At 54.1% G+C, this 12,552-nt stretch overlaps 1 protein-coding gene across 1 annotated transcript in view; it reads right to left on the bottom strand.

Annotated features, from left to right (window-relative positions):
• Positions 1 to 12,552, bottom strand: part of LOC144730692 (BLOC-2 complex member HPS3-like) — a 61,284-nt gene that overhangs the window by 28,188 nt on the left and 20,544 nt on the right. Inside the window, 4 exon segments of the mRNA XM_078611381.1 lie at positions 1,837 to 2,049; positions 2,575 to 2,784; positions 3,659 to 3,928; positions 5,024 to 5,186. Of these exon segments, the coding sequence (XP_078467507.1) occupies positions 1,837 to 2,049; positions 2,575 to 2,784; positions 3,659 to 3,928; positions 5,024 to 5,186 (856 nt within the window).

Here is a 12,552-nt window from a genome sequence, read left to right on the forward strand (position 1 = left end):
AAACGTGTGCACGAGATGTTATCAGTGCAAAGAAGCATTCCCAGGTCTGTTTATCCAAACTATTTAAAATCCATCTAGCAACCCCCACCCCCACCAAGTCATCTTTAACCACGACTTAATTATTGCTGCGGCATGCACAATTTTTGTAAAATAAAAAAAATTCAAGGGTACGTAACAACAACAAAAAAACAACCAGCGAAGAAACACGGGCATTAACCGCTTGCGAGCCGGCGGGCGGGCCCCTTGGGCGGTTTCACCGGCGCAGTCGCACCGGGGAGATCGCAATCGGCGGCGCGATTCGAGTGGCGAGAGCGGCAATACCTCGCCGCCTCGTACCGTCACTAGACCACAATCGTGGTCATCATCATCATCAGTTATTTCGCTCTGCCTTCAAGCTACAAACCCCGAGATTGGGAGTTGGATCAGAGCGCCGAAGGGGGGCGGCGGTAGTGCTACAGGTTGCGTCCCCCATGGCCGAGCGAGATTTCTGCCGGTTTTCCGCGGAACCCCAAACAACGCACGCTCGGTGGCCATCCGTGATTGATAGAGTTAGCAACGTCGGCGTGGCGGCGGTCCGGTCGGTCCGTCGGAGCCGAGGAAATAAAATAATAATTATTAAATTAACATCGCGAGGCATTTCACGCACGCACGCACACGCACACACACACACACGTCCTCAAAAGGCCAGCCCTTGTGTTTATTCACCGTCCGATTTGAGCTCCCCGTAGAACACTTACGTCAATCTTCCTCGCATGAAATAACCTCCCAGGGCCTTCCATTAAAACAATCTCACTGGCGGCGGTGGCGGGCCAAAGGCGTTCAAATAAGCGATGGAAAGCAAGCGGATTTTTTTTTCTGCGGATCACAAAGCCGTTTCAAAAACTGTGTAAAACAGCGAGTGACACCAGTCCCTCTACACAAGGCACGCTGGGCATCCGGTTGCCGAGGGTCAACGGGTCCGGTACGGTGGGCAGGAAAAGACACGCGACAGCGAAGACGTAACGAGATGTTAATCACCTCGCCTGGTATACAGGGGGTTGTGGATTCCATCCCGACCCCGACGCCTGCTGGATATATTTATCTGTCTCTTTCCCCGTGGTCACGTGGATTTCTTTTCAGGGTCCTCCAGTTTTTCCATCCTTAATTAGAATCAACATCACGCGTTTATAGTATTTGGCTGCTATAAATCTACACGTGAAAAGCCACTTCATTGAACTAACATTTGTGGCAAGGTCGCTTCTAAAAAAAAAAAAGAGAAGTTTAAATAGCTCATTATTTGGTGATGTTGCTGCTGCATTGGCAGTGGTGCAGAAGCACAATGAACAATAACACTGTGACCTTAAAATACATAATCGGCGACGTTTAGGGCAATAGATAAATTATGTATTTTCATGTTAAGGCAGTTTTTTTGACGAACTTGTTGAGTTTTAAGTTACAACAAGGTGACTTAATCAGGTGAGTCCCCTTCAAAGTCTGGGATAGAACATGGCAAGAAAAAGCTGTAGATTTTAAATCGAAACAAGGAGCTCGCGATGGGTGCCGCCCGTGTGCTCGATGGAGGAGGAGGGCAGGTTAGACTCTAATGGCAGCTGCAAGCCGGCTTCATACCCAAGCTGCTCATAGTGGCGAGTTGCAGCACGAGCAGTGTGGCAGTGGCCGCGTACCAACAGAAGTCAAGGTGTTCACCAAGGCCGCACGTCGGCCTGCCGTGTTGCTCAGAGTCTGCGCTCGGCTGGACTCGCAGTTCCCAGCGAGGGCCTCGCCGCGCGCACGCACGGGGACACGCACGAGGACACGCACGGGGACACGCGTGGCGCGGACGCGGCGACTCCGTACCAGCTCCTGGGCGGAGAGCAGCGCGGGCCGGCTCTGGGTGTCGCCCGATGCGATGCGCTGCAGGTAGGCGCGCGCCAGCTTCTCCGGCAGCAGGGCCTTCACGGCGGGCTTAGTGCACACGAGGGTCAGGTGCTCCCACAGGTCGAGCAGGATGGACGGCACGGCCTCCCTCTCCACCCCGGAGCACGGTTCCTCGCTCTCGGGCCCCAGAGTCTGCGCGCAGCGACGGAGGCGAGAAGCACGGCACGAGCGGAGCGATGGTGAATCGCGGTGGCAAGATGTTAACTGCCTTGCCTGGTATACAGGAGGTCGTGGGTTCAATTTGGAGTTTGCACGTCTCTCTCTCTCTTATATGGTCTCGTGGATTTTTCTCTGGGTCCTCCCTCCACATTGAGAATCACGCGAGTATTTTGGTTGCTGTACATTTCTGGCGAGGTCGCTTCTGAAAAAAACACCAAGATAGCCCAGTGGGCCTTACCTGGTAAAATATTACGTTTTTTAGTTTAGAGACACGGCACGAGCGGAGTGATGTGACGCGGGGGCGGTAGGAGAGAGACACGCGGCACCCACCTATGCAGGGCGGCACACGAGCGACTTTGAGCACCCACCGGCTCTGCGCCTCCGAATTCTCGATCGAACACTGCCGTGCGATTCGCGAAATATGCGCGCGTTGCAAATCGCGGCCGTTGTTCTTATTATCATGACCGCGCAACTAACGTGACGCGCGGGCTCGCCCACCACGAGCAGGTCCTCGATGTCCGTCAGGCTCAGCGCGTCGCTCTCGTGCAGCGACACGAGCGTGGAGACCATGAGCGCCACGTGGCCGCGCGCCAGCAGCCGCCCCAGCGCCGTGGCCGTGGCGCCCGTCTCGCCGTCCTGCCCGGGGGCCTCCGTGCCGACGCGCACCACCAGCCGGGGCTCCTGCAGGGCAGCTTGCACCACCTGGTCCTGTGGAGCGGGGGAGGAGGGGGGCGTGGGGAACACGTGCGAGTGATGTTGACGAATAGAGCAGTTGAAAGTATTTGGCTGCTATACATTTCCACGTGACAAGCCACTTTGGTTGAGCTGACATTTGTGACAGCCAGGTCGGTTCTGAAAAAGAGCTGTGGGCTTCATCTGGTATTTGTATATTTTTTGAAGTGGTTTACCTTTCCTACACAGTACTTTGCTCTCTGATCGTGTTTTTGTGTTGTTTGTTGTTGTAACGTTCTGACCCGCTCCACTGGACAAATAAAATTAAACTAGTCTAGTTTTAATTGAGTGGCGGAGTACCTCTACCTGGGCAATGGAGGCCTCACTTCCAATCAGTGTTCTTCAGTGGCTGTGGCATGCAGAGCCACTCAGGGATGGGGAAAGGGCGAAAGGGGACATTATCTCCGGGCCTCGCACAAAAGCGAGGCCTCCCTACCCCCCCCCCCCCATAGGGCATTTGGACGGTGGAATAAGGGGGGCCCCGGCGTGACATTACGCTTCCGGGACGTCCAAGATTCTCTACCGATGTGTGCGGTAGTGGGGTGAGTACAGGTGTCAAAGGGACGCCACAAACGAGAGACGCTCCCAAGCAGCACGCTCCACTGCCCTCGGGCTCTCCTTCTATCCCGCCCTCGTTGCCCTCCAGACTTCTCTTCCCTCCTGGCCTCCTGCCAACTTAACCTACTGCCACCCTGCTATCCTTACCTCCTGCCCACCTGCCCTCCTGCTCTCCCTGCCCACCAACAACCCACGGCAGCCCCTCCTACCCGGCTGGCCAAAACTCGCCCGAATCTCGGGCGACGGTTTCGCCGGGCTGCCCAAGCGGAACGAGCGCAGGCACCGCACTCGCCTGGCGCATCCCCGACAGGATCGCCTCCGCCTCCGCGGCGTCGTCGTCGTCCACGCGCAGCGAAACGAACGCCGCCGCGAGGCTGCAGAGAGGTGACGTCGGGGCCCTCTTCGTCGCGGCGGCGGCGGCGTCGTCATCGTCGGCGGGGGGCACGAGGGCTTGGCGCGCGAGCGCCGGGGAGACGAGCGCCATGCCGGGGCAGGCCACCAGGTGCGGCACGCGCGCCGGCTCCACCGTGCTGAACACCTGCAGTACCCGGTCGGCCGTCTCCTGCGGTTTCGCGCGACAGCAGCCCGCTTGTTAAACGGGCGTCCGTAGTAGCGGAGTAACGATCGCACCTGCCCGCCCCCTCCCCCACCTTCATCTCCATTACCCACCCCCCCTCCCACCTTCATCCCCACCGCACTCGTCAGCAATTTTAGGAATTATCAAAATTCAGGGTCACGATGGGATTCCAGATATGATAAAAATTTGTGCCGTCTCATTCGTATTTTTCATCCCGAGTAATCCGTCTGGTTTTGCTCCACCTTGTTTGATCCAAGGGCTCCACAACTTTAGACGAAACGGTTCACTCGTGTACTGGATCGACGTTACGAGAGTTACCGTGACCCCGTGTCCTATGCAAGTGTGTAGGACCTCTTTCGCACCGTACATAGCCAAACGTGCTAAACGGAGGTTGAGGTTGGGGGGGAAGGACAACAAACTAAACACAAACATCAGCTCTAAATAAACGAGTTTCCAATCCAGATTAAAAAGTGTATAGCTCCTGTGGCTTGCGGTGAAGGTCTTTGTTCCATGGCGAGCCAAAAACCGCTGCTGAGAGGATGACCGATGGTTCTTCTTGTTACCCATCGCTGCTGATGTCAATGCAGAGCAACAACGACAATTTAACATGCAGGTGGTCAAGCCAGACAACCACGTCAGGAGCGGCCGAGTGAATCGCTGCAGTGTCTCCTTCGTATTTGTGTATTACTATTATATGCTGTACGATCTCTGTTCTGGATGACCACAGTCGCACACGAATCATCGATTTGTGCGCTCTTCTTTCGTATGCCATTGTGAAAAGCAAGTTTTTATTTTGTCTTAATGATCGTCATAAATTAATGCAAAGGTTCCTCATCCAGTCAAATGACGTGGTTGACGCAGTGTGGATTTTCAGCGACACCGCCAGGATGTGCATGGACGGAGCATTCATCCCATTTATGGAACGTGTACGCGCATCTGCAGTGTTTGTGTTCGAGCGCGGTTCAGCGTGGTCCAGTCGACCACTAAAACGCATTCGATGCGTTTCAAACCTCAGTCGGAGAGCGTCCCGACACAAAGCACAAATTACGGAAGAAGCACGAGGCCCATCGACGGAGTCACCTGCTGGAGGAGTTCGCGCTCGCAGGCCATGCCGTACAGGCAGTGCAGGAGGCCCCTGCCGTATGCCCTCGTGGACGTCGCGTGCCGGCTCAGGACGGCGGCGGCGTTGAGGCCGGCCATGCGGTAATACGGCAACGCCAGCCGCCAGTCGTCCACGGTGAGGCTACAGTCACGCGCACAGTTCATACCACCACATCGCTTACACGGGCATCACCATCATCATTGTCGTCGTCGCAGTCATCACCCGCACCTCCATTTAGTACGGTTTGTTACGTACTGGGCGAAAGAAGTTCAACACACATACATCGTCAGCTTCTCATTGGCCGAGAAGCCCACAGTCACGTCAGCGTGCGCCTCCGGCACGAGATGCAAAGGGGTTGGGTGGCCAGCACCGCGTGCGACCGCCTTCGCCTCCCCAATGCCGATGTTTACACACCGGACCAGGTACTCATTTAAGGCCGAGTCGACCGAGCGGAGGGCTCAGGTCAAGAGGATTCGTCACCGACGTCGGCCCAGAGCACGGGTCGCACCTCGAGGTTAGCGGCGTAGTGCGCCGACCACAGCGCCACCGCTCCCCACTTTGCCCTTGCAACACACGCGGCACAAACATGGGCGCACGCGCCCACTAGCACAACCCCGCCGATAGCAACAATCCCTCCGCGGGAACAAACCGCGCACTCGAGCGCACACATGATAGCGATTCAATCATCCGAAACCACTTATCAACCTTTGATCTTGGCCAGTAAATTGGGTACCATTACAGGGGCCTACTGGCGTAAGTTCGGGAGGTCAAGACCTCTCATTTTTCTCTCCGCAACCCTCGAACGGGATTGCTCATCAGCTGCTGGCTCGGTGGGGGCAGAGGTGTGTGGCCTGATTGGCCTCGCGGGTACACCTCCTGTGAATGCCTTTCAACGGTCGGGCAGTGAATCACTCGACACACACCCTCCCCCCACCCCCTTCTGCAGCCGGCCATAGTCAACTGTCAGTTTGGGGGGAGGGGAGGGGAAGGGGAGGGTCACGATTTGATTGACTCATTCTAAACATCCCATTTATATTGTTTTGTTTGCATCTACAGATTTAAATGTAACACTAAAAAGGCATCATATCTACGGGGACCCTTTTGCAAGGATCAAGAGGATAAAGAGAGAGAAAATGCTTCACCCTTTCAAGCAATAAAAGCACGTGTTAAGATGTTCAAACGCCAAATAGAGACACCTACGATACTAACGTACCGTTAGCATACGATTTGCTAAATTGTAGCGGTGACGTGGTTGTGCAGTAGCGTCGTTCAAAATTCTTGCATCAGAGGTTCGTGCTTTGTTTGTGTGCTACGTAGAATATAAAAAAATCTATTTTTAAGGCCAGTGTTATTGTAGGAATATAAGCCGAGTTTTACAAGGCACATTGTTCTGTTCAGCGATATAAAGCACGAGACACCAGCATATGTACGTTCCTTGTAAAGCATTCACCGCCATAATACGTCAAAAAGTTGTTACCACGGCACAACCCATCTGAGAATCTCACCCAGATCCGGAAGAAAGCTGGCGAGCAGAGTGGCACAAACGCGGACGTCCAGAATAAACACCTCCTCATTCGAGACCCAAACATCACCGCACCTCCTGTCTTTAACATTCCTCCTCCAAGACACCGATGTGGAACGATCAACCGCATCAGAACATATCCTTCGTACAGAAATAAAATTAAAGATGTAAGCCAAAGCAGCGCAACTTTGGCCATGAAACCCGATCTATGGACTACAGCATTTGAGGAACGGCAAAACTACACAAACTGTCTGCTAAAGCCAGCAGACCACGACATTGGCAATTTAGTTCCTAAACTTATAACCATCATATGCAAGGATAGATATAGAACACAAAAAAAAAACATGGATCGTTGTACTGGCCTACTAAAAGCTACGTTAAGTGTATTTAAAGCTCAAACCATCAAAAATTACCACACACCCAAATACAAAGATGCCCCGTATAGCCTGCAACAAACTGTTGGGGGAAGTGCTGTTCGCGAGCACCTATCAAGGCCGGCACGGCACACGAGGGGTGGGTGGCCAGCACCACGCGTTTTTCTCCCGAGTAGGGACATTCGCACGTCACCCCAGGTACTCATTTGAGGCCGAGTCAACCTAGGGGAGGCCCAGGACCAGTTCAAGTATTTTGCCATTGTTATTGGTCGCGAGCAGGAATCGAACCCGGGTCGCCGGGTTTTCAAGCACAGCGTGCTAACCGCTGCGCCACCGATCCCCCACACGTACGCACAGACACGCGCACGCACACACACGCACACAATGGCCCCCCCCCCCCCCCAAAGGAAAGTTCTGAATAAAATCCAAACCAATTAAAATACCGCATTAGACTGCCAAAGGTCATCGCCGAAAAAACCGGTGCGCGTGAAGAAAGCACAGCGCACTGCACGCACCCGGGGTCCAGATCGAGCACGCATTCCGGACTCCGGATGTATCAACGCGCTCACTCAGGAGTCCCGAACCCAGTCGGCGCACCGGCCTCCCGTCATGCGATGCCAACAAGGACCACTGCCCGACATCGTTGCCTCGCCGCGGTGGCGAGATGTTATCTCCTACGTCTGGTATGCAAGAGGCCGTGGGTTCGATCCCTACCCTGTTGTGTGTAAAAATTATTTCGCACCGTACGTAGCCAAGCGTGCGAATCGGACGTTGAGAACTGACCACGCGGTAAACCACCTGCCGGAGCTTTTGAACTTGCGGGCATTTGTCGGCACGGACGATCGCTCGCTCGCCCGACATCGGCGAGCTCCGTGCGGTTCAAGCCGGCGTCACTACGCGCGTGGCCCGTCATCCAGCGCTGCGGAGGCAGCAGCGAGGGGTTGGTGGATCGCCGCACGGATGGTGCGAAACTCCCTTCCCGTGGGTGTCGAGGAGGTGCAAGGAGAAGGTGGGATGGCAAAACTGTGGACGACTCCGCCTGTTCTCTATGTACGAGATAGTGTTGCCCCATTGCACACATGGTGCATCGGTTTCCTCCCACATGGCAGAAAACATCTTAACATGTAGGGGATCGCAGAGCTTGAGCAACCGTCGGTGCCGGCTCACCGCCTTGATGCTGCCTTCCCGCCTCCCGAGTTTCTTCTCCCTCCCGCTCTCTCTCAGGGAGCGAGAGAACACTGTGTGGGGGCGTCGCGAGGTTGAAACGGATCGTTATCATCGGCGACGGAATCTCGTTTGCAGTGCACGCGAAATTCGGACGCGCGGCTAATTTGCTCTGCCTGCACACGGGGCGACCGAGGCTCAGTTCTGCGACCTCCCCCCCCTCCCCCCCTCGTGTACCCCCCCTTCTCTCTTTGCTGGGGGGAGAAAAAAAAGCAAAGCTTTAACTGTGCCCCCCCGCTCAGCCCCTGCTACGTCCGAGTTTAGAATCTCCAAAGCAACGAGCAGGGAGATTGATTTATGACGCAGTTTAGCCGTGACGGGAAGTGATGGCAAAACAAGAAACCCAAACGATTAACCGAGAGGAGGAAGGCGATGGCAGGAAGGGAAACAAAATAGCGAACGTATTAGCAAGTAATTTTGTCGAGAAGTTATTCTTACTTTCTTTTTTTTACTTACAGTTGTTTGTGTCTGTACGTATATATATATTTTTTTCTCGCAACTATTTTATTGTTATGCCGCTCAATCGTGTCACGCCAATCAGACGAAGTTACATCCACCCGGATAAAAATCAAGTGAAAAACTAATTGAACACACAACATTGTGACAGGAGGACTTCCACACGAGGGTTGGTGGATCGCACAGATGTTGGGAAACTCCCTTCCCGTGGGTGTCGACGGAGGTGGCCGTACCCTGGCTCGCCAGGAGAAGGCGGCGCAGAAAAACCGTGCACTCCACCGGTTTCGTCTAAAATGGGACCGAGCGTTTCCGCCACGCACGCGTCGCTTTCCTCCAGCTGCTCCGGTGTTCTCCCACATTACTTGGCTGATAACACCTTTATATAGAGAGGAACGCAGAGCTCGGGCAAGCTTTGGCGCTGGCTCACCGTGTGGTTGCCTTGCTGCATGTTTGTACGTTTCATCGCGCTTCTTAAAAATATATATTATTACGATGCTGCCGAGGACACACACACACGCCGGGCGCATACAAACCACCAACAACCTCCTTACTGGTCATCACATCCGATACCCATTGCTGGGGGGGGGGGGCGCAGTGGTACGGGACAGAAGAAATGATCATCTCGGATTGCCGGGTTTTTTAGGAACTGGTGGAGTAATTCTCATCTCATGTTCGGGGGTCTCCCCCCCCCCCCGCTCGGCACCACCACCGCCGCCGCCGTCACCGCCGTCGCCGCCGTCATCGTGCCCGTGGCAGCGGCTTCGCTATTTATTTGGCCCCCGGCACGGCCGCAATGCTGCTTCCAATTAGCGCGGAGCGCCCGGGCCGCACGCCGTGCTCCGAGTTTCAACGAAGGGCGGCTCTCTCTCTCTCTCTGCTGCGCCGCCCACGTGAGAGAGCCGGAGAGCCGGGCAGCCAGTGAGCTAAAGAGCCGATGAGCCTCGCCGCGCGAGCCATTAAACGTCCGCCGTAAAACCCGGCCAACTGCGCCGACGTGCGACCGGTTCCGACGACGTAAAATTGCTCACCCGTGGCTGCCCCCCTCCCTCGATCGATTTCACGTACAATTCGCGTCGACTTCGCTGGAATGTGTTATTATTTTTTCCCTCCTGCCCGACTCTTTCACCACTCGCTAAATAAAGAAAAAATTAAACACGCGGAGCAAATTTTTTAAACGCAGGGAAAATAAACGTCGTTTTGAAGTGCTCCGCTTGGCGAGACGTTCAAACGGCTTTGCAGGGATGAATATACGACACAAAGCGAATTTGAGTTCATGAAGCAACTGACTGCGATCGCGCGTTGAGATGCCCTGCACACAGAGGGTGGACCGTGCACGAGTTGGAAAGTTTGAATGCGTCGGGGGTTCGTTAGGGATTGTTTTTTTCTTTTTGCAGGGAGAGGTAGAGAATGCTCGGAGCCAGAGATTACGTTAGGGCACAGCGGCTAACAAAGACGCTTCACGGAAACAGGTCGGTTGTACGCAGAATGGCTCGAGAAAAGTTATTTCAGACAACGGGGGCGGCAGCCGAGAAGAAGCGACCATCAACTTATCAGAAGTTGACCAAGAGTTTTGACAGAGGCCCGTGTTGCTAAACTGGAGTAGAGTGAGATGAGAGCCGAGTGTGTGGAGGAGAGTAGAGTGAGATGAGAGCGGAGAGGTGGGGGATTGCACGCAGGGGAGTAGAGTGAGATGAGACTGGAGAGGTGGGGGAGTGTGTGGAGGAGAGTAGAGTGAGATGAGAGCAGAGATGTAGGAGATTGCACGCAGGGGAGTAGAGTGAGATGAGAGGGGAGAGGTCGGCAGGAGTGAGTTCATGGAGGAGTGTGATCCTGCAGTTGGATTAGATCGGGAGCCGTTGCAGAGATCGGAGGATTGCGCCGATGGGGGTCTCATTTGTGGTTGGGTGCGGTCGAGGGAGTTTGGCAGCAAGCGGCATTTTGGATCATCTGGAGTTCGGATTCACGCTCGAGGGTCCTCGGCAGCAGCAGCGGCGGATGAGGCAATAAAGTGACGCACGTGGGAGATGTTGCGCAATTGTACGTGGCGGGCCCCGCAGAGTTTGCGAGATGTGGGAGGAGAACGAGAGCTCTGGCCCTCTGTGCTCGCGTTTAAGAGGAGCACAAGCGAACACGGCATCTTATCCAAAACGTTATTTCACCCACAAATATTTAACACCGCTATAAAAGTTCACCCAAATCTCATCGGATATCGAAAGCCAAGCGAGTTTTGTTTGGCTTTGTTAGCGAACACCGGGGCTTGCCAGGTGCTGTAGGCGTGCGACTGCGAGGTGTCGACGGGAGATGGCAGTGCCGGGCGTCACCCCCTCGCGGACACGCGTGGTGGGTTGCCTCCGGGTGCTCCGCTCTCCTCTCCACGTGAAGCCAAACTCTCATTAAATGCGATTGGCCAAACATCCCAAAGTATTTAGGGTCCCAGCGAGGCTTTCCGGAGCAAAATAATCGCCGTTATTATATTATTATTTTTATTATTATTATAAAAATAACAGCCATTATAATAATGTATTTCGTTTTATGTTTTCAAGACCGCAGCCAGCACCTTTAACTAAAGATGCGTACATGTGGAAATAATTACGCCCTGCCCAAAGGCTCATTTGCGGGCAGTAATACAACAAAACGCAGTTATTCAATTACTGGGCACAATAGGCATTCCATTAGTTTCTAACGCTGCTCATTACCTGTCGCAATAGAGAGGGGTGGGGGTGGGGCGGGGGAGGCATGGGGGAGGGAGGGTGGGCAAGCGATGGTCACGTCCACTCAACGCAAACCACAATGGCTGCCGGGCTCTCTCTCCCCCGACTCTCCGCATCTTGCGTAAGCCGCCGCCACGAGCGCCGGTCGCCCCTCCGTGGTGGCACGACGCCACGGAGGAGGAGCGGTCACAGGAGAATGCATTTGAACCGCAAGGCGAATATATAATACAGTGGTATCCGCCTCCCCCCCTCCGAGCTGGTTTTTATTTACTGCGCTGGCATTCGCCGTGAAAATAAAAGCTGCCGCCGTTTGCACGGCTGCAGGAATTCCGTGGCCGGGCCCATAAGCGAACAACGAACGGAAGGCCGCTATTCACAAAATGGGAGAGGGCCTCACAGAAGCCGAAACAATCTTTAGCTAAAGCCGTGAATCGATGCCCCACACCTCCCAGCTCGGCCGCCAATGACTGCGCAAAATAAAATGAAACGGTAATGTTACATTCACTTCTGCGCTTCATTTGTCGGTTTGACCGTTGCAACAACGAAGCTCACTCTCGGAGCGGAGTGCTACCCCCTCTACGGTGCGGACCGGAGGCCGCTTTGAAGGGATCTTTCGGAGGCAGCTCTACGATAATCCGCGACGGCGGTCTGCTCCCCTCACGCAAAGGATCGCGCTTCCCTGCGGGAGATCAGAAGGGATATTTCGGTCTCGTGACGATGCGACGCCGATAGCGCGGTTGAGATTATGTTGAGGGGGAGAAATTACAACGAAAACAACGACTTTTCAAGATGAGTCGGTCACTAATATCATCCGTGTGTGGTTGAGGACAACCACCTTAAATAATTCAGATCGCCCCCCCTTCACCACCCCTTAACATAACCCCACCATTCCAGGGATTTTTTTTTTTCTAAATTAAAGGCAACAGCGATTGCCTTGTCAAAAGCCTGCTAGAAAGCAGAGGCAGCAAGGCAATTACGACAAGGCCCAGTTTATTTGTACAGCAATGGCTCAACTTAAACACATTCGCTCATACATTCTCTCAAGCTGTGGATTAAATTTCCGGATGTAAATGACTACAAATGCTGTGATTATAAGCAGGCCTCAAAGGTCAGCCAAGCATGGAAGGGTCAGTTATTTATTTTTTAATTCGTAATTTTTTTCGTTACGTTCCTCAGGACGTCTCTGAACGTGCTGCCGCAAGCGCCGAAACTGTTAACCG

Source organism: Lampetra planeri, chromosome 36, assembly GCF_965212315.1.
Source record: "Lampetra planeri chromosome 36, kcLamPlan1.2.h2, whole genome shotgun sequence".
NCBI lineage: Eukaryota > Metazoa > Chordata > Hyperoartia > Petromyzontiformes > Petromyzontidae > Lampetra > Lampetra planeri.